This window comes from Centruroides sculpturatus, unplaced genomic scaffold, assembly GCF_000671375.1.
Source record: "Centruroides sculpturatus isolate CEXI.00-Female unplaced genomic scaffold, Cexi_2.0 scaffold519, whole genome shotgun sequence".
Lineage (NCBI taxonomy): Eukaryota > Metazoa > Arthropoda > Arachnida > Scorpiones > Buthidae > Centruroides > Centruroides sculpturatus.
In genome coordinates this window covers 80,944-104,972 of record NW_019384900.1, presented here as the reverse complement: position 1 = coordinate 104,972, position 24,029 = coordinate 80,944, and the positions used below count along the sequence as shown (strand labels likewise).

The following is a 24,029-nucleotide window of genomic DNA, read 5'->3' as shown; positions in this document are numbered from 1 at the left end:
AGAAATATAGTAATTATACACTTTTTATATTTATTGAATGCACGCAACACAAGGCATTTCATCATTGTCAATGCGAATCGTCAGACTAGTTTTAAGAACCATAACCTATTAAAATTCAGTCGATATATTTTACTGATTCCAGTAACTCAATCACTTTTGAGTCTGACTTCACAGCCTTGGTACTAACATTGCATGCCTCTTTTAATGCTGTGTGACATTTCTCCCATGAGCAACCTCTACTTTCACAAAATAAATCTGTTTCTTACATGTGAACTCCATCTTAGGGCACTGTTTACTGCTAACTTGAATTTCTTCCACTGCCACCAATGCCTCCTAGCAGCCAGAGCTACTTTGTCTGTGGAAATAGAAGTGAAGTACAAGATGCTGCAATGGGAATACTTTTACAACAAGGAAAGAAATTTTATTCATTAGTGATCAATAATTATGACATAACCCTTGTATTATTTTCTAAGAGTATGTTTCAAAATATGAACATATGTATTCTCTTAAGAAATTCCTCAATGGTACAGTCTCTATTTAAAACCACAGCACTGAAAAGCAATTGTAAGGTTATGGACCTGGCAAAAAAATTTGGGAAGAACACTATTTTAAAAATCAGCAAAATTGTTTTATTTCATATGTATCAATAAATACAATATAGCTTAACTTAATTTCAATACATCCTTTTATAAAAACTCTGCATTTAATTCTAACAAGACAGTGAGATCTATTGATTTGAATTTAAATATTTGAAAGACAATTTAAAATTAATGAAACTTACTAAATAATAATAAGGCAAGCTTCATAAAAACTTGGAATCTAAATTAACATTTAAAAAATATAAATCTATGTAAGGGTTAAAACTGTAAACATTGTTTGGTCTTATATTCAAATATGCTGCTGTTCATCTGCTAGATATGAACTTACGCATATCTTATTAACAGAAGTTTTTTAAATTTGATAACATTGCAAAAAATAAAATTAAAAAAATTTCTTGTTTAAATAATTTTGCCTTCTTAGAGATACCCAAGAAACAATATTCATTAATATAATGATTGAAAAAAATTGGCATAAAAGCATAAAGCCAATTTTAACATATGCAAAATTATTCAAGTACAGACAATACAGTATTCACTGAAAAATTTTTTCTTCAAAATTTTTTGATTATACATTATAATAATACTCTACTGAAATTCTGTTTATAATTAAACATTTTCAAAGTGCTACAATAAGAATAAAGTTCCATAAATCAAACATTTCATTTATTGAATCAGAATTAGTATTATAATTAGTTTATTACTTTTTCATTAAAGAATAAAAATAATACTGTCATAATCTCAAACACTTCACATAATTTTCTAGAGCTTTGAGTGTTAAATATTCTTTGTATAAATTCCAATTTGATCTAATTAAGATATTTCATATCTTCTGTAAAAACTCTAAAAAATTCATCATAAAAATTTCAAATGCATGACAGATATCAGAAATTGATAAATCAAAAATCTGTACTTAACTTATAATTTGACATTAAAAACAAACTAACAATCTTCATGATCATCTAATTTTATTTAAACTATGTAAAATATTTTAAAGAATTAAAGTAATTTATTTTCTTAAATTTATTTGTTGAATATTTTAAGTACACCAGACACAGTAAGGCAATTTATTTAGACAAGAAGTGAAAACAGAATATCTGTTTACAAATTTATGATCATTCATTAACAATTCAATGTTTCTAAGCACCAGATTTCAAATAGGAATTTGACAAACAGTAAACATTGAAACAATTCCCAGTCTTTATTTTACTGGTTTAGTGAGCAGTTTAAAGTTATACAATACATGAACAGTTGTCAAATGGCACATTTCTGCACACATTTGGAATTACAGTTTTAAGGTAATAGAAATTCCCTATCGTATTTCAAATCAGCAGATTTGTGCGTTTAGCAAAGTAACATGAGACAGTACAGGTTTGGTACTTTGGTTGCAACAGTACTTTTTTGTGACTTGGTACTCAAAGCTTAGAAGTGTTAAAAAAAACATGCTTAGTCAATAGATACAAATAACTAAAATAAATAATTCAGCAATCACTGATAACAAGAAATTTATTCTGACCAGTAACAAGTATAAATAATAGGTTTAATACAAGAAATATGATCTATTAATTAACATGTTTTTATTTTCTGGTTATTCTCAATATTTTTTCTTTTTAAATGAATGTTTTCTATTTTTCTTGTTTCTAGATTTGATAGGAATGCTTTAATCTTTCAAATAGATTCGTATAATTTACATAAAACCCACAATTTGCAGGAACAATAATAATAGCAAATTTCTACATTATTTTTAAAATTTTGTTTTATGTAACTTTAAAACAAATATGGAACAATAGTCAGACCCACTTCATCAGATAACATTATGGCAGTGGTGGTGTCCTCATTTATTACAAGAGAAGTATTAGGTGGGCTTTCTATACATAAAACTTTGTAGATAAACAATTTAAGGACTCCATTAAAATATACAACAGAAAATGAAAGATAAAAATATGTATATGATTAAATATAAATAGATTTGATGGTAAAAAATATTACATAATTGAAAGTAATAATCATAAATCATAAAAAAGTGAGTACCTTTAGCCTGAAGCACCACCAAGTATTGTCCTTTTGAATGAAGTAAAGGGACACTATACAAGCTCTTGTACAAGAGTCCTGCCTCTGGCACAGGCAGGCAGTTGAGAAATGATGTTGTGGGCTTGCCAGGAATTTTATTCCTGATTTCTTCTCGGTCTCTCTGACCAGAACCAGCCGGTCAATCTAGAAATGTTCTGACTGAGAATTGTGTGTTTAAATGTCCTCTCTGGCTCCAGCCAGTGTTCTGTACTACTTGTTCACCTTTGTTTACAACTAGTTGTATACAACACTACCTTAGCATTTCTGTATATTGTTGTTTGTGCTTTGACAACATGTCTGTTACCGTAACTAATTTCTTCAAAATTGGCTATTCAAATAAAGTTTAAATTAACAAACAAAAATATCATTATGTTATACTTAATATGATTCATCAATACTAACCCTAGTTTGACTAAGATTTTGCAATTCTTCTTTATGAGTTGCACAAATATGATGAAGAGTAGCCAAATCACGTGCAGGATCACCAGATATTGTTTCATCAGGATCAGGTCTCTCGGGAACATTCTTGAAATAAAGATATAGTTATACAAGTTAATGAAATGCTTTCTCTAAAATAGTTTTTGTAAATAATTTAACATTTTTTAAAAAAATTTTCTTCAAAAGATCAAAAATGAATTATGCAAATCTATATAGGCCAGTGGTTTTCAACCAGAGTGCAGCAAAAACACTCCTTATCTAAAAAAATTACCAAATTGGAGATGCCACTGTTAAACAAAGCTTGAAAAATACTGAAATAAGTAGTAAACAACATAATTTATCCATTATATTAATATCTCCAACTATAAAAAGAAACTACTTAATGAAAAATATATTTAGTCTCAGTATAATCCTAATTTTCTCTACTGCATTAATGGAAAATAGGACTAACATTTTGGAATTTTCTTAAAACCTTCTTTTCATAATGATTCTATCAATCATCTAACACAGTGTTTTTCAACCTGTGGATCGCAACCCCCAGGGCAGTTGCAAAACCTTACATGGGGGGGGGTCACAGGTAAAAGAAAAAGGCAAGTGTTTGTAGGTCCTACACTACAATAAAAAAAACCTACAATCTCAGTGAGAAGGCTGTGCCTATTTATTTTACAGTACAATTGGTTTTTTGATCAATATTTAGGTCTACACAGAAAGAAAATTAAATACTTAGTTTTTAAAATCACTGACATAGTTTTAATATGGCTCTGGGGGTAGCTAGAATTTTTTTAACTTGTACAGGGGTCGTTTATTCAAGAAGGTTGAAAAACACTGATCTTAAAAGCTAGGAATCATGTAAATTAAATTAACAATGAGATTAAACAATAAAATATATGCTATTACTACAGATTATTGGATTTAGATATTTAATCATTCTTGTTTTCTCAGGCTGATTCATTTATACTGTTAACATCTGGAAACATTACATCCTACCATGCTTGTTTGACATTTTGCTATGCTTTGGCTTGGCACTCAATGTGATATTTATTAATAACACTCTCTAACAGGAAACCTTATTCTGAAGTTAAGACTTTTAGAACTATTAGTCTAATGCCTTTCATATCAAAATATTGGAGAAGCTACTTGATTCTCTCTCATTCTCTTCAGTTTGCTTATCAACTTGGCAAATCTTGTAGGACTTTTTTTAATTTGGAAAGACAAACTGTAAAGTGGGCTTGGATGTCATGAAATTGCACTAGCTTTTTCTAAACATTAAAACTGCTTTTGATAAGAACTTTTTTGAAACTATTAAATATGTTGCATTTAAACAGGGTGTTAGGCCTATCCTCATTTGCTGGACAGATTTCATGTTTTACCATGTAATGTAGTGACTTTTCTCTGAGCTTTCCTTGAGAGCATCCATTGTGTAATGCTGCCCGCATAGGTGTTCTTTTATTTTCTATAGTGTCTCATTATGGATGACACTTTTGAAGAATTTCAATAGTTCTGTGTTGTATGTCCAAGTTATGCAGACAATATTGTTCTATTGCATTGAAAAATTTCTCAGCCCTCTCTCAGATCCTTTTCAAAGAGGCAGTATAGACCTAGTAAGAATAATAGCTTTAACATCAGACCTGATAAAAATCATTACTGTTTCTTTTACTTGTAAGGAGCTTTTCTGGGCTCTTTCACCGTGGTAAAAGGTTGAGGCTTTACTTCTACAACCACGTAACTTTGTGTACAGCTTGACCCTAGCCTTTCACAGATTTAGCACTGAGACGATTTTTAACAAAGTCAAGTGTATCTTCTGGTTGTGTACAAATATTCTTAAAATGTTTGGGCATTATACTAAGGTGGTATGACCTAAGACTGCCTACACTTCTTAATTTGGAGGCCTGGATGCCTAGTAAGGATTGTCAGGTAACGTTGCAAAGTGTGATGTCTGTCTTGCTATGAATTTGCTACGTCTTGCATGTATTCTTATCACCTTTTAATTTAGGCTAACGCAAGAAGGGTATTCTGTAAGCTCAAGTGAATAATCAGTTAAACTTGGATATTATGTTTTATTGACCATCCAGTCCATTATTGTGTGTTGATAGTGTCATTTTCTAAAAATTTGCATGTTTATTTTGGAATTTACTTTGTGTATAAATCTTATAAAATGTGCAAGACAAGTTTTAAATGAAATTTCCTCAATTGTTTCCTCCAACAAGCCAGCCAACAATAATGCATATAATTGCAAAAATTTTGTGAGACTGAAAGCACAGAGAAAAAAAGTCCAGGCTAACCAACTGTTAACTATTCTGGATTTTCTGAATGGTTGGAGATGTTAGTGACTACCCTGACATCTCCAACCATTTTTTTCTTTGGGTGTATTTAAAAAGGTATGTTATTTCATAATAATCCTCATACTCTTGATGAACTGAAGGCTAATATTAAAAAAAATACATAATGTTTCCCAGTTTTGTTTGCAAATTTAAAATAGCTATAAACTTGTATCTAGGCAGATGGAAATCATTTCTAACACTTTGCTGCAAAAGTTGTGTAATCTATTTCGTTTTTGTGTGATTTGTTAAAATCCCTACAATGCAATTCGCATTTTTTGTGAAACACTTTGTAGATCAAAATGCTAGCTTTCATCCCACCATACACAAACATTAATATAACTAACTAATATACACATAATTATAAATAAATAAAAATTTTACCAAAGTCTGAGAAATTTTCATGCAATTCCTTAGCATATAAAATTAAGTTTCTTTTAGTTAAGTTGTTGATATTAACAAGCAATTATTTTATTGTGACATTGTCGCAATGCCAGGCTGCAATTTTTAATCATATATTTTAAATTAAAAAAATTAAAAGTATGTTCTCCACTTCAAATTAGTACTATAGTGTCTTGCCCCTGGACATAATACTTTCCTTTAACAATAGAGTCATACCAGTCACTAACTCCTTTCAGGGAAAAAATAATGTGACTTCCAGTTTGCATCAGAAGTACATATATAGTTAATTGGGGCCTCTTAAGCCCAAGGTTTCTATATCTGGTATCGGATTTCAGCTATCTAACTCTGTTCTCCAGATTAAAGAAAGACAAATGGACAGAAGTGGGAATTTATAGGTCTACAATTTTTTTAAACTGCAATCCAATAAAAAAAATTACTTACTGATATGTCATCCAGGAACTTAATCATTCTGTTCTTATTTTTTAAAATGAAAGGATTTATTACTTCCATCCATGGTTCCTAATCAATAAACATACAAAAATTAGTTTTCATATTTATATTTTGTTTATTCATTTCAATAATTACAGTTTATAAATAAAATCTGTTATTTAACTAATGATATTGATTCATATTTTGTAGTTAATAAAAATGATTTAAAATGAAGAACTACTTCATTAAAAGTTTAAAAATATAAATTAATGAAATGCTTAATAATGAATTATATAGATATTTTTGCTATGAAGTAAAGTTTATACAAAATTTACAAAATATAATTAAGAAAATAAATTTAAAGATTATTCTATTATAAAATATGTTTTAAATATCCTAATCCAAGTATATGATGATGATGACAAGAATAATCATTTTTCTTGTCATTTGCAATTTTTAATCATTCCAATAGGCCTACTAGATATAAGACTCCCTAAATTTGCAACCCCTTTTTGTTTTCAGTCTGTTTTCCAGTTGTGCTCTTCTCAATCCTTTCTTCCCATCTTTTCTTTGGATATCTTTTTCTCTTGCCTAGAGGTTTTCAAGTCTAGGATCTTTGTTTACATATGTTCTTTTGACTACATGCCACTGAATTTCACTCTTGAGTAATTGATGTAATTATACACAAAATCAATAGTCTGTTGTCCGTATATTACTTTTTGTCCTTCAAACTTTAGGCTCATCATTATACATTCCATTTCTTCCAAAGTTATTTTTATTTTCTTTTAGGTTATGTTTTAGTTTGTTAAAAGTAGCTAAGAAAATTGTATTTTTCTTTTAATGTCAGCTTTACATTTCTGAATGAAAATCATCTAAAATGGCTCAGCTAATAGTTATTCCTGGCTGCTTCAATTTCCACTTGGTTTATTTTAATTGATATTAATTGGCAAAATTAATGAATATTAAAAATAAACAGATGTAATCTTACTATATTTCTAATGTTATTTAGTTCTTGCGCTGTTATTTATAATTCATGTGCTGTGTTGGCAAACACAATGTCATTGTTAAAATCACAGATTCACAGGATATAAATATTAATTGTTAATTTTTATTTCCTTTCCAGACCAGTTTAATTTGTTAAAAATTTCTTTGTGTGACTACTGTAAATAGTTTTGGTGAAAGTGGTTCATCTTGACCTGAGAGTGGTTCAACAAAGAAATAAATTTAGTTTTATTATCTTGTGTTATGGTTGTGGCATTTTGGTATATTTTCCTTGTGAGATCAACATTTATGTTCTACACATTTAAAGCATCAAGAATAACAAGTTTTCATACTGTCTTATGTTTAATCAATCTATAAAGACCATGCAAAGTACTCAGTTTTCTCAATTACTAGTTTTACTGTTTGAATGTGATCCTAAATAATTAAAGCTTGATCTAAATCCTGCTTGGCATCCAATTTTAATAGGTTAGCCTATTGATTAATATTTACAAAAATTTTTTACTCTGTTGATAAGCTGATATATTAGTAATTTTCACTTCCTCTCCAACTTAATTTTATTTAGCATCATTCAAATTTTACTAAATTTTTCAGGCTATAATTTTGCTATATTTAATTAAATTATAAATTAATTTTAAAATTAAATTTTAATTAATTAATTTGTAAATTTTTAAACATATAACTGATACTTATTGCTGGAAATTTAAGAATGCAATCAAATGAATGATAAGTATTTCTGGTATCTAAGTTTGAAAGTCATTTTATGTCAGAACGTTAATATCAATATTCTAATTTCAGATTTAGCAAGAATTTTTTCACTGTTTTAGATGCAACTTGGTGTATTATCCTATGACATAAACTGATGTTCTTTTTGTACAGATCATTTGCTCTGAATTAAAAATTTTATTTATGAAAGACTTATGCATCAAATACAATTATCAGTAAGAACTTCTTGAATTTAGTAAGTTTTGTGGGAACTGTATTTTGAATACATAATCATAAACACGTCAAGATTAACAAAGATATTTCCTTAACACTTCAATATTTTCAACTCAAGCCTCTTTGACACATTAAAATATAATTTTACTTTTGCATTCTGCTTAAACATACAATCTAAAATTAGAAAATGTTACGTATTAAAAAATTTGAATACACATTTAATAAATAAATAAATAGAAGATATATTTTTATTATAATATGCATAAATACTTCCATACTTGGATGGAGCAGAATTAATTTAACTGGTTACTTTGGAAAATTGAAATTGAATTATTCAAGTTTTTCATCTCTTCACAATAAGATTATTAGCAAATTTGGTTAATTTTTGATTTAAACCACCTAAGCAAGCATTTATGTACCTATATTAAATTAATAACTTTATCATTTGCTACTTGTGTTTGTTTTTCTAGTTTTAAAACATACATTTAAAATTATAGAATGTTACAATATGTTTGATTTTTATTTTGCATTCTATTTATATTTTAATGTGTTGAAGATCAAGTTAGGTTGAAAAATGCTACAGCATTAATAAATAGAAAATTTGTTCCTTTTTTCCTTAATCTACTATTATTCATGATTATTTAATGTTAATTACATTTATATCAATTTGTTTTGCATTTTTAAAATCTTGTTTTTGATATTTTTGTTTCATTGTTATTGTATTGTGGTATAATAGTTCCTTGGATAACTTGGATCCTATAATTGTCAGGTTTACTCTGGGTGTTTATGCAACAGTTTGTCACATCCAATCTGTATTTTTATCTTTTCTTCAGGTATACCTAATTTAAAAAGATTTACTTCAATTTTTGCCTCATGCTTCTTTGAATCAGTTGAATCAATTTATGTTCAAAATAATTACACATTTTCATTCACAGATTAAAACAAGCAATATCTAGTATTTATGTTTAATATTCATTGCCCTTCAATCTTTCATTTTAGAAATACAACAATAACATAATGATAATTCAAAATTTCTTATTACTTTGATGAAAACTTCATGTAAATATGATGACCATTTAAACTAGAGATTTGCTGCTTTCTGGACTTGCTTTTTCTATAGCTAGGCTGCTGCTTGTTTCTTGTTTATCAATAACATTGTGTATTATGCACTCACTCACTGGTCTGGCTGTATCCTAAGAAAGACATTGATAATTATGCTATCCAGACTTCCAATTCACTGTCTTCTTATATATATATATAAATTTGTCTACAATCATATTAAACTTTTGCTTATTCACGGGAAATATTTCTGTCCTCTTGTAAATAGGAATACTTCAGTTGTAACTTTTATTTAGGCTTAGAATTTTGGTTTATGTATGTGTGTGTATGGTACATATACATAAACATAAGTGTACACAAATCCAAAATTAAGAAATTTCTGATATCTAACATTGATACAATATAAAAACACTAATTAGAACAAAATTATTCATATTTCAACAATTTAATTAATAACAACAAAATTATAACAACATTTTGGAGGATATAATTGATCTCAACACTGCTTATGCTCATAACCATCTGATTATAAGCACAATAATAATATGTCCAACATTGAGTAGATCTTTTTGAAATTATATTGCACATTTACCTGCTACAAACAACTATCAAAAAAGAAAAAAAAATTAAATTGAAACGATGAAATATCAAAAGTAATTGAGTTAAACATTTTACATGTTAATATTTGACTACGTTGTAATTCTTAAAGAAAAATGAACAAAATTTGTACAGTAATTATTTGCTTTAAAATTTGGAGAGAAGCTAAAATAAAATCATTATAGTTGCAAGATAAGCAGCAACCAAAAATGTGAATATTATATAAATCAACTGATCAATATGCAATTTCACAAGAGTTAAGTATCCAAATATTTGCTAATAATTTCTAGATAGATTAAGTGTGCTTGATATACCAGACTAATTAATTAATTTGAATTTATTCAATTCAAATATATTAAATTATATGTAAATTAAATAACTTAATCTTTGTTTTAATTTAACTATGGAATAACTTAGAAATTAAGTATTTATTAAAATAAAAAATTTATTTTATTACTTTTGCTCCAAATTCAACAAGATTAGCCAAATTCTGTAAACATTTTGCCACTAAAATTAAACTTCTTGCTGCTATTTCTGAAGGAGTATCTAATTTTAAGAAAAACAAAAAACAAAATATATATTATATATATATATTTTTTATCTTCTTAGATTAAAATAAATTTGTAAAATATAAAAAAAAAAAATGAAAATTTTGTCTTTACAAATATTCAAAAATAGAAAATTAAATACCATTTATTAAATTGAACTGTCTTGGATTCAATATTGCGGGACAAAGCAATCTCAAAAAAACAAATCCACTAAAATAAAAAGCAAAATAAATCATTAAATCTGCATAGTATAGCAGTTTAAAATTTTATTTTAAGTTTCAAAAATGTACCTTACAACTCTTGTTTTTACTAATGGATCATTAGGCCATTTTGCCATTACACTTTTTTGTAAACAACTACAGATATATCGAAGAGTTCTTGGAAATAAAAGTAAATTTTATAAAGATCTTATATTTTTAAAAAGAAAAACTATATACTTTATAAAAATAATAATAATTCACTTACTTAGGACATGAATCAATTGCAGTGAATATTGATTCTATAATTTCATCCAACAAACTCAACAAATGTTCTGCATTTGCACAAGCTTCACTTGGACTTTCTAACTTACTAGGATTCAGCTGAAGCACAAAAATTACCATTTAAGACTACAGATAATGTAATTTCATAAAAATTACATGATAAATTACTAATTTTACGTGATGACCAAACCGATTAACTGTCATCACCAAATAAATATTTCTTGCCATACCTGATATCTATTCAATAATTCTTATCCTATGTCTGGTATATGACAGAATGCCAAATCATCACATTACCTTTAAACTTTTCTTACTATTGTTGCCTTGCTGAGGCCAGGCTGACAGCTGAGAAGGAGAGAAGCTCTCACCAATATAGTATTTCAGAGATTAATGCCAAATTTTTCTTTTAAATTATAAAAGACATGCAAGCACAAGCCTCAGACAGACATCTACACAAAGAACATGACAACAATACCAACATACATTTTTAAGAATAAAATGAACAGTACCTATTTTGAAATATTACTATTTTTCAGGAAAATAATTTTAAAGCAAATATATTTTGAGTTAAGTCTTGCAATGGCATCACTATAACCTTGTGGTGTATTCCATTCAAATAATGGCAGTGAGTGTTGTAACTAGTTTGTGCAAGAAAATTAACTCATCAGAAATCGAAAAAATTTATCAAATATATTTACAACAGTTGCCATGTTTATATGATTTAAAAAACATTAGATACAAATATAGTTTGTTTAAATACAGTATATAGATGGAAATAAAATTTTATTTGTGTTCTCTCTTGGCTGAAAGCATAAACTGAAACTGAACTTAAAACATTTTCTATTCATTAGATTTTGTATGTGTTGCTGGCATACATATATTATAATGCAAACAGAACAAGAACATCCTGAAATGCTTGATTATGCAATTTTTAAACCAATTTTTCTAAAAAATAGTATTTATTATATTTCAATCTTATGCTTATTTATTTCACTGCAAATGGATAATAGTGTAATTATATGATAAGTTTTTTTATATGCTTATATGATATCTTAAGATGAAAAACAATTTCACTGTTATACCCTTTAAAAATTACCATGTGTGTCTGTTCCTTCCATTCAAATTTATCATTTTCATTTAAATTTGATTTCTATGAGCATATAAATTATACACAATACATTTGTGATTTACGAGGAGATGTATTCCTGAAAATTCGACAAAATGTTCATTTAAATAACAATTTACAATAAAGTAAATTTTCATTTAGACATTAGTAATTTATGAAACACTTATTTACTTTACGAACAAAAATTCAAACAAATTACAAATATACAATTTAAGATTCTCACAGAAATTTTATTGTATCACAGGTATGCGGTATCTGGATATATACAGGTAGGTATCTAGATATGACATGGATATTCAATGTTCAGCATATCAAACAGAATTCCTCTATTTGCTGATAATGGGAGAGTGTTGGTGATTGTCAACTCTTGATACATACCAAATTTTAACAAAAATAAAATTTAAATGTTTGAGGCAAAGCATTCAGTTAACCATTTAAAAGTTTAAATAAAATACCAATCTATGGGTTATACTAAAGTATGTTTGTTACAGGATCCTAACATAGAAATGTATAATGATTTCCAAACGAAAATATGTTTGCATTCAATGAATTGTCTAAGTAATGATGCTTTGGTCCACAAAAGGTATACTATATTATACAAACAATATTACATAGGAGCCATCTAAGTAATAGTTTTGTGTTTGAATTTGGTTGTTTTTTGTTTGGTTGTAAATGGACTGTATAAATGCCCAATTTTTCTAAGGATGAAAAACTATCTATCTGTCATCACAAATTAGTCTGTATGATGACTTCAGAACAAGAGTGATTCAAATACAGTTTTTGGTGTTATAGCTTCAGCATGTGGAATTTGTTTAAATGAAATTGCTTTATATAATGCAATATACATCTAGTCAAATCTGTTTTTACAAATTTGACTTTCACTACAAATACTAGTTTGTAAAAACTGACATTTGTAAACCCACTAATTTCATACATAAAGATCCATCACATTATACATTATTACAGTTTTTAAAAAATACAAGCTTATCATCCAATCAGGCCACAGTTGCCATTATATAGACTAGTTGTAATAACATATAGTTTTTCAACTTTAGAAAAAGAGAACATTATATGGTCTCTTTATAACAATAAAATTCAAATGGAAAACTATATTACATAAAGGTAATAAACTGAAAACTTTTGTACCAACTAATGAAACACCAACAGATGAATATCAAATAACAGATGTACTACAAAACTTTCAAGGAAAGTATTAGATTTTAATCTTATACCTTTGTGGACTGAAATATCATTACTAAGACAATGCATTGAACACATCTATTTTCATTTGGAAATCATTATAATTATACATTTCTGTTTGGACCCTACAACAAACCTACTTTAAAAATTCCAGACACTTGGATTACACTTTTTAAACTTTATTAATTCAAATGCCTTGCATTAAACATAAATGTTTAATGCAAGGCATTTGAACATTATTAAACATTTATGTTTTAAACTATAAACATTAAACATTTATTTTTTTAAACATTTATTACATTTTTTTAAACATTTATGTTTTTGCTACATTTTTGTTATTATTTGTAATTTTTATAATCCTATTACTTACTTTACTTTTTATTACTTTTGTCATTGTAACATCAATACATTGAAATTTGAATATAAAAAAAATGAAATGTTTGTAATTTCAAATATGTATTCCTTTTTCTTTCAAAAGAACATACTAACCAATAACAACAAAAATAACACTGGGATGAATTACAAAAATCATACTCCTAGAACTTAATTTCTGGTGTGACAAATGTTCGCACATGCGTGCCCATAGGGTAATTATATCTTACCAATTACAGTTCAGAGTCCATCAATGCCTGCCAAGCTATAGACAAAACTAACTCATCTTTAAAATTGATACAAGAATTATTAAGGATCAATTTATAAATTTGGATAGCTTCTAGCCATTTTAGTTGCTCGATGTGTGACATTGTGCAGACTAGCTTTGCCTGATTAACCCCTTCTGAGCCGCGCTCGAGTGTGACTCGAGCAAGTTTTATAGCGTTATGTAAAAATTGGTCGTTAAGGCCACTTTTGAAAAAATTATTTTTTTTTGAATTTTTGGAATGTTTTTTAGGTCCCCAAATTTTTTCAGAATTTTTTGCGCACGCGAAAAAATTTTATCGCGATTTTAATGAGCCTTTAATAAGGCTCGATTAAGGCTTAATGTTTTTTTAATGGGTGTTTTTTATCAAAATTAATTTATCGTTCTAAAGTTGTACTGCACCGATTTTCCTTCGGTAAAGTTATTTAAAGCTGCTTTCTGATGTCAAAAACGACTTCCGATAGTTTTTTAATTTTTTTAATTAATAGATTTTATTATATAGAAGTTTAATTAATTAGGGGGGGTCGGAAATCGCAATAAAAATTATAATTTTTTTAAAATATTTAAAAATATACCGCCAGATTGAAGTCACCCTACTTTAAACCCTTGTCCTCCCGCGATGTCTATGAGAATGTCCCGGGAAATCCGACTCCAGCTGTGTTCAAGGTCATCCAGCTGTGTAAACAATAACTCATCGGTGTTAAATTTCGCAGAAAGGCCAGACAAAAAAACTTAGACTTTGAAGCTTTTTCTTCAAAATTAAAACTGAAAAAAAAAAAAAACGAAAGAAATGCGTTTTTTCAGTTTTAAGTATTTTTTATGCTTAATTAAAAATTCTAAAAAAATGGGCGGCTTAAAAGGGGTTAAAGGCCACCGAGATGTCGGGATCGAAGGCATAAGTGGCGATGGCGGAGTTTCTGTTATGTTGGATATCTGATATGTGCTCCTGCAGTCTGACCATAATTATTAAAGGAGTGTTTGGTCGATCCAATGTAAATGAGTTCCCTATCAAATCTGTTGTCTCTAATGGGGATACTGTATACGCCCGGTAGTCTGTTCTGGTTGGAGGAGGGGGGGGTCTTTCCCATTGCAGAGGATGTGAAATATGGTAGGACATCTGTACGTGATCTGAATTTGGTGCTTCTTGGTGATCTCGGTGTAAAGTGTTTTAATGTATGGATTGACCATGATAGGGATTCATAGAGGTACTCCAGGACTGTTGTGAGTCTGCGTGTCAGTCGCAATGGTGTGTTGTCAGTGCATATGGTGATAGCATTCAATCACCCATGGTTTCCTGACCCTAACTCAAATTGATTGAACGCTATCACCATACGCACTCACAACACACTGTCACGACTGACACACAGACTCACAACAGTCCTGGAGTATCTCTACGAATCCCTATCACGTTCAATTTGTATGTTAAAATGCTTTACACCAAGATTGCCAAGAAGCATCAAATTCAGGTCACGTACAGAAAATGTCCTACCATATTTCACATCCTCCGCAATGGGAAAGACCCCCTCCAACCAGAAGAGACTACCGGGTATATACAGTATCCCCATTAGAGACAACAGATTTGATAGACACACACAGATTATTCATTTACATCGGATCAACCAAACACTCCTGGGGGGGGGTCACAGACTGCAGGAGCACACATCGGACATCCAACATAACAGAAACTTCACCGCCATCGCCACTTATGCTTCTGATCCAGACATCCGATCTTTAATCAGGCGAAGCTAATCTGCACAACGTCACACATCAAACAACTGAAATGGCTAGAAGCTATTCAAATTTATAAAATCGACCCTTAATAATTCTTGTATCAATTTTAAAGATGAGTTAGTTTTGTCTATAGATTGGCAGGCATTGGATTCTGAACTGTAATTGCTAAGATATAGTTACCCTACGGGCACGCATGCGTGACTCGTATTACACTTTCGTTTTATTTTTCACATATACCCTTAACCGATTGCTCCGTCCCATCAGAAACTCCCTTTTCACCTGAGGAAGAACTCGCAGAAGTTCAAAAACGTTTGTAGTGAACTGTTTTTGTTTTTTTTTTTCATCCCACCGGAAATTAGATTCTAGGAGTACGATTTAAGAACACACTAAATGGTATTTTTAATACATTCTATATTGCCTGAAGAAGACATCAATGTGATGTTTATATTAGCAAGTAACTTGACATCTAAAAACCTGATTATTAGGTTAAAGCCAAATGATTGCCAGATTATATCAAGCTATATTAATAGTAGTATTAACATAGCCAGATATAATCTGGCAGTTGTTTGTACTTGCTAACTCTTATCATTGTTAAAGTATCATTAAAAGACAGTATTGTTCATATTTATATATTTTATTGGTGTGAAGTGTACATATTTTTTATTTATGATACCAAATTTTATTTTCTTTCAAAAATGCCTTTATAGAATTTACATAACATGATGATGTAAGATCTGTCCAAGAGAGAATTGGATAACTAGTCTTCAGTAATTTAAAAAAAGTGGTATTAATCTGGCCTTTATGCATTTTGTTAAAGTAGATCCAGCCATTTATTGATATTCCTTGTCAGTGAGTGAACATCTAATATTCTATATATTCTATTTCTGTAATGTTTTATCATCAAATTTAAAAACTTGAAGATGACCTATGATAGAAAATGTTTATTAAATAAACAATTTTTCTCAGAGCATTAGATACCTAAGTAAGATTTTTATCTTAATTGTATCCTAATTACTGAGAAAAATTCTTAATTTTAGTTAATCTGTTAAAAAAAAAAAATATGACATTTTTTTTTTATATATTAATCAATTTTCACATATTCATAGAACATATTTCCTTAAATTTTAACATATTTCTTTATGGAAAGTATATAATTTTATGGTTTAAAATTGCATGAATATTTATTTTTATACATGCCCTAGGAATGCAACACCTGTTTGAATTTAATTTCACTATATGTTTGAAATTAATTATATTATTTAACATTAATGAAGTATTTTATTTATTTCAAATACTGTATTCTTATCTTTTAATGCTAACATCTAAAGCACTAATAATAAAGAATAATTTCATCATATATATAATAATAATTAAAAACAATTTGATAATTTAAATTAAACTCTATTCATTAACAAAATAACACTTGCCTTCATTTCTTTCCAGTTCTCACTATTGTGAAATTGAAATAAATTTTTAATGTATCAGATTTATATTACTTTTGCTTTCACGTATGTCTACTACAACGGAAAATCTAAGCATGCAAACCAGATATTTTACTTACGTTCTTAATTGTATATGTAAACATTAAGTATTTGATATTAATACATTTGTATTTAATATTATTGACACTCTTATTTAAAAATAAATATATTAATGTAGTTAGAAATGCAAGGAAATTGATAATTTATTGTAATAATTTTAAGCAGCATTTTCTTTTTAACAACAATGTGATGTACTGAACAAACCTGCCTTCTCAAAAACTCGATCGACGACTAAGTATACCAAACAAAACCTTCATAATTCAGAATACAATCATTTTGTTCAGTGTAGGCTATGCCAGCTAAGTTACATAAAATACTAGTACTACTAAGACCAAATACAACTTCCTGTTGGATTACAGTAACATGATTTTATAGGCAAATTTTATGTAAAGTATCAGAAATTCCACAAAAATATACTAAAAAAATTATTTTTAATATGATGTAAAAGGTCCAAGTAAAAAATCTACTAAATCCACTTACAGTGGTACCTCAGGTTACGAACGCCCCAGCATGCGAAATTTTCAGGATACGACATGAAATTCGAACATATTTTTGCTTCACGATACGAACAAAAACTCACCATACGACGTTACATTGCTTCGCATTTTTCATTTGTTTTTCTTACTACAGTTATTTTTTTTTAATGTATTACTTGGCTTTAATTTGAGTATGTTTTTCGCGTTGGAACGAATTATTTGGTTTTACATGTAATCGTATGGGAAAAGATGATTCACCTTATGACATTTTCATGATACAATCTCAGTTTCGGAACGGATTAATTTTGTATCCTGAGGTACCACTGTATATGAAAAATTAATCTGAGACACATGACAGTACGATTAACTAATACATACAGAGAAAATTAAGTAGATTTAAAAACAAACACTAAATTAAAAACTTTCTTTGATTTTAGTAATATTTCAAAAAAGGTACAGTTTAATTTTAATCTTATTAATGGATGTTTATTAATAAAACCATGATTAACAAATACATTACATGGATAAATGCCAACAGTATTCATGCTGCAGTGGATCACAAGTGCAATAAATAGGAAAGTAACACCCATTAATTTATTTTCAAACAAATGTAAATGGGTACACTTATATAATTTGAAATATATTTAAAAAAAGTCAAATTTTAAGAACCACTTTAGCATAACTAAATTATTTTAATATTACAAAAAAAGAAACAATTAATATACTTGAGAATTAAAATTTTTTAAAAATGTAACAAATAACATATTAATTACAATAAATTATTTACCTCACAGGATTGTCTGCTTTCCATCACTTTGTGGATGAAATCCTCTACAGCCTGCTGTAAGAAACCATGTGATGTAGAACGCATATACTGATCCATTAATGTTGTAGTCAACGATGCTGAACGAAATAATGTTGAAGTTTCTTCTATAGCAAAATTTAAAAAATACACACAAATAAAATAGATTTACCTAATGTAATAGCAATGGCTCCCAAATTTATATATAAATTGTTCATTTCAATAAGTTGCTAAGTCATAAAATCTAAGATTTTTTTACCAAATGTGTTCCATAAAATTTTTTATATAAAAAATAAAAGCAGTTCACAAAATCAAATATACTTGAAAAAAGAAGGGGGAAAGAGAAGATTAGACATTTTACTCAAAAAAATTCTGAGAAGAAAATTATGCAATTAATATGTTATTAAATTAGCTACATTTTTAACATGTTAACTGCTATTCGACCTGCCAGCAGTCATACTAATTAGGGCCGTATAGAGCTATCTGACTGCCCGACGTCGCTATAACTAATGTAGTTTCACTCAAGGTTAAATTATCCTGGCTTTGTAAGATGTCATTTTACATCCTAGCGGTGGCCTCTCGCACACATTTATAAAGTTGGCTCTGACCGCTGGCAGTCATATGGCTCTGAACAGCCCTATTTAGTATGGCCGCCGGCATGTCAGATAGCGGTTAACGTATTAAAAAAGTATTTTAAATAGATATAGTGTCAATTTCAAAACAAACAAACCTGAAGAAGAAATTAAATATATAGGAGGAATATTGCATCTATATTGTGATATTCTGTCATGTTAATAAAGACAAAATATTGCAATATAGATGCTTTAATCTTTAACAGAATAGTTTAAAACATGTTATTTAAAGAAATGGGCACTAAGTATCAATACATCTGATTTTTCTATATCTTTTATTTCTTTTTGCCAATCATGAATAAATTAGTTAAATATTTATATTTATAACAACTTCTAGCAATAAATTTCTTTATCAATTTTTTTCTTTGAACATCATTAATTCTAAATTTCTGAAGATTTTTGTTTTCATAAAATTTTGTTCTCTCCACACAACACTTATTTTAAAATCACCATTCTTTAGTTAAAATTTTTTAAAGACTAAAATGTAATAGCTTTATGGATTTGTCACCTAAAGAAAACTTTGTAACTCAATTCATATTATATAAATTCAATACTTAGTAAGTAGAATATTAGATTTTAATGATATTTCATATTTTATTTCTACAGGGCTTAAAGCAGTCATGGCAGTAAATATACGTGGAAAAAAAAGTCCACACTGAAAAAAAGCCAATAGTGTTAAAATGAACTAAAAGAGGCATTATTAAAAAAAAACAGACATTTTGTATCAATAACATTGTATATAATATTAGATTGATTATTAAGTTGACTGAAAAAATTAAATATGAAAATAGTTAGGCTGAGTTTATACTCTAGGAAAGAGACCAGTAAGATTGCATTAAGCCAGAACAGGCCCGAATTAAGTTTTCATGTGCCCCATACGGAGTTTCCACTGTTATACAGGAAAGGAAATGGAAGAGTAACATTACTACTAGAATATGTCTCCATATAACATTCCAAATGCCATTTATTTCAAGGTACATTTTTTGATTTCTTAATATAAAAAATTTGTATGTTCAAGTGCTCTTAATTTTTCCTCCTCTTCTTTTCTCTCCCTTCCTTCTTGTTCTTTTTTCTGTTTTTCTTCTTTCAGTTTACTTTGCTTCTCCAAAAAAGCCTTGTAAGTAGCAGCATATGCATTGTGGGCTAACCCAAGTAACTTCTGTCATTGGCACAAAAAAAAGACAATATTATTGTATACATGGAGTCCATCTTTTACTATTAACAATAAATTTATCATCTGTTCTGACAGAGGCTCTGTCTTCTGTCAGAATCCATCCAGAAATGGAGAACCCTCTTTCAACATCTGCAATGCCATGACTGAAAGCGAACACCTCTGACTACTTTAGCAACAGTTGGGTATTTTGGCATTCCAGCAGAATTCTTCACGTCAAATAAGTGCTTATAATCATGTTATTTTAAAGCAAATAACTTCTAAAGAATTCAAATTTGACCCAGAAATAATTAAAAAATACCAATGGAAAAAATTTAAATTATTTTAGTTTTGTGATACCATGTCCCATATAATTTTGTATTTTGTTAATTTTATGAATGTNATTTTTTAAAATATAGATTTGGTGTTTTCTTACATTCTCAAATTTTAATTTTCACTCTTAAGTATAATCTGTTTCAAAATATTTCCAATTAATAAAACCTAATATAACTTTTTTATAAAATTCCTTCAGTGTGCACTTTATATTAAAAAGATACTTCTAAATATTTATGCTCATTTAACTGGTTCTCCTTCAATGAATCAACTTTAAAATATAGTTGATTTAGCAAATATTTCAAAATACTATAGAGAAATATAGGACCCAGAGAAAAGAATTATTTTAAAATAAATAAGACAAGTAAAAAATTGTCTTATATTTATAGGGTGGCTACTAAATGTTATATTAAATATATGTAAATTAACTTTTATGACAAAACAAGTTTATGGAAATTGAATTGTTTTTGCCTAAGATTCTGTAAGGGATGATTAACTTAAGAAATAGATATTATATAGTTCATTATTGTAGTACAGTCGACCCCCCTATAACGTACGTTCCTATAACGACAATTCCTATAACGACAANATTAACTCACATCTAGGCGCGTATGTATCCAGCAAATACATGGTTTTTTTTTATTAAATTTTTTAAAAAAAATAATAGTTGAATTGCAGGCTTTCTAGTATTTCTCAACTGATAACTAATGTGGGAATTGCTTCAGAACACTTCAAACTTATGACCTGTTTTTTTCAAAGAAATTTTACAAAAACCAATACCTTACCACCACATGCAGTAAATTTTCTTGCAGCACAAGAAAATTGTTATATGCAACAATTGCAATTTAATAATGTAGAATATTTAACCTTTACCACAATGCTATACATTTTATCTTTTTCTCCTTGTTTAAATGACAGGATCAATCCCAATTCATTTCAAATAAGTCATTGCAGCTGTTTTGACAACATGATTTTCTCGCTTCAGTATTATTACCCCAGCTGTCACCCGATCAATTGCATGATAAGAAATTTAACACTTTCAATTTTGTAACAATTAAAATTTATGTTCATAATGTAGCAATACCATTTAGTAATTGTGACCCAAACATTTATTTGGTAATTTTATCAATATTTTTTAAATGATTAAAAATAAAATTACAGGATTCATTACTGGCAATACTAGTTGTCAAATCTAAAAGAAAGCATTCCCGAGTACAATAAAACAATTTGTTAGTCATTCCACCTACAACTGACAGAGAAGGGAGTTTATGAAAAAAAAAAAGTAATTGAACATTTAGCATTTTGTTGTCTTTCACAGTGGGGGCCCAGCAGAGTCTATTACTTTAGTGGGGGGGGAAAAAAATATACAAAGTTTTACTACCCTGAAGTTGAAAAATAATACAATCCCATGAAATTTAACAAATCTGACATCAATAAGTAAATGATAAAATTATTTAGAGAGAGTTGATATTTGATAAGTTTAGTTTTTTGCATTTACAGATCAAATTACAGAAAATACAAATAAAAATATAAATTTTAAAAAAATTAAAATCATAAAATTTTGCTTACAAATGATCGAGATGCAATGTATGCTTTTTATTTTTATAATCGCTTTGTTTTATTCACACACAGATATTATTCCTACATAGATTTATTACTTAATAAACATACATTATGTGTAAACTCACATTAAAATAACACTAACATCTGAAATGAAAAAGTAATTGAATTGAATCCCGCCTCCATATTAATTAACATGCCACAGTAATTAATCGATAAGGAATTAATTGATAAATTCCTGATATCTTGAGATCTACAAAGCCTTAATTTTTCATCTCTATTTCTTATAAAGTCAGAAGAGGTAATATGTTTATACTTTCAATTTCATACAACGTTTATAAAATTTATGGATAGTTTAATGCAGTGGTTCCCAAAGTGTGTGCAGCAGCGCCCTAGGGAGCTGCGGTTTTCTCACAGGGGTGCCGCGATATATTATAAAATTTTCATAATTTTACTTCCACTTTCAATTCAATGTGATAAGATGAGAAATCTAGCAGACCTGATGCAAATCATTAACTCGGTAATAAAGGTGGCACATAGAATCACAAAATGTAAAAAGCCCCATACCATCGCAGAAAAACTCATTCTACCGACTGCTGTATATGGTGAACATTATGATTGGCGGGTCTGCTGGGTAGCAGTTTTCAAAAGTGCCTTTGTCCTATAACACCATCAGTCGCAGAATACAACACACAGCAAAGGACCTCCAATGTTCAGTTATTGAAAAAATAGAAGGGAAGGAATTGCTGGATGAGGACACAAATAATAATAATGACACTCACTTGATTTGCTATGTACAGTTTATATTATATAAATATAAATATAAAATAACAACATTGTAGAAAACTTTCTCTTCTGTAAAAGTATCATTGCTGGTGCTAAGGCTCATGACTTGTTTGAGATTCTTGATACTTTTATATTTGAAAATAATTTGGAGTGGACTAAATGCATTGGTATCTTGACTGATGGTGTTTGTTCTATTTCCAGATGTTATGGAGGACTTGCAAGCACTTTTTTGAAGCAAAGATCCCGATGCACTGTGGATTGAGTTACTCACAGAGAAGCACTCGCATCAAAATATCTGAGAATTGCATTGAACCAGAATATGTACTGCATGTAGTAAACTTTATAAAAACTCTGCCATTGAAGGCAAGATTTTCCAAACTACTACTATGTGAGGATGTGGGATCCAAGCACACGTCTTTGTTGTACTACAACACTTTGAGAAAGTACAAAAGATTACCATGAGCATGTGATGGCTCTCTCAAGATAATGTTTTGTCTTGTATGTTTGAACTGCAACAGGAAATTTATATTATTCTTAAAGAGGAAGACCACAAGTATACTGAAATTTTTGTGAATGAAGATTTTTTGGTACAAATTGGAATACTTATGTGATATTTTTGAAAAGCTGAATGCTCTGAATCTCTCTCTGCAGGGAGGCAACATGAACCTTTCAAAGTCAATTGAGAAAATTGCAGCTTTCATTAAAAAAAAATAAATGAAGACAGAGGAAACGATGCTTCCCCTTGTTGCAACAGTTTTTGACCTCTAAGCTGATTTCTCTCAAGGTATGAAACCTATAAATAAATAATTGACACACACTGGAAGAATACAATAATAACTTTCTACAAACCTATAACCAGCGTGAAATATGTTCAATCACTTAGACTAACGTTTTCGGATCCCACTGGATCCTTCATCAGGCTATGTTCCATTTGTAACGATCTGTTAGAATGCCAGATGTCTTTGGAATGAAATTTCAAATATCGTATTTCGAGTTCCATTTGGAATCACGTGCCTTCCAACTCGAAACTCCGGTTGCTACGTAACGATCTTCTACTTGTATGTCAGATTATGTATTTCTATGTATAAATTTGTTTGAGCGTGTCGGAAGTCGGAGAAAATGCGTGTACCTATTTTTAACTTATTATAGGTACCGATGCCGTTTTAATTTGAATCTCC

At 28.8% G+C, this 24,029-nt stretch overlaps 1 protein-coding gene across 1 annotated transcript in view; it reads right to left on the bottom strand.

Moving 5' to 3' along the window:
- Positions 1-606: 606 nt before the first annotated feature.
- LOC111631484 (ras GTPase-activating protein 1-like) overlaps positions 607-24,029 on the bottom strand; it is a 97,025-nt gene continuing 73,602 nt past the window's right edge. The window contains exons 22-29 of the mRNA XM_023375729.1: positions 18,376-18,548; positions 10,861-10,976; positions 10,686-10,772; positions 10,538-10,605; positions 10,305-10,393; positions 6,266-6,343; positions 3,069-3,191; positions 607-2,994 (exon numbers count right to left, since the gene is read on the bottom strand). Coding sequence (XP_023231497.1) covers positions 2,917-2,994; positions 3,069-3,191; positions 6,266-6,343; positions 10,305-10,393; positions 10,538-10,605; positions 10,686-10,772; positions 10,861-10,976; positions 18,376-18,548 — 812 coding nt within the window. The 3' untranslated portion in view covers positions 607-2,916. The remainder of the gene's footprint in view (positions 2,995-3,068; positions 3,192-6,265; positions 6,344-10,304; positions 10,394-10,537; positions 10,606-10,685; positions 10,773-10,860; positions 10,977-18,375; positions 18,549-24,029) is intronic.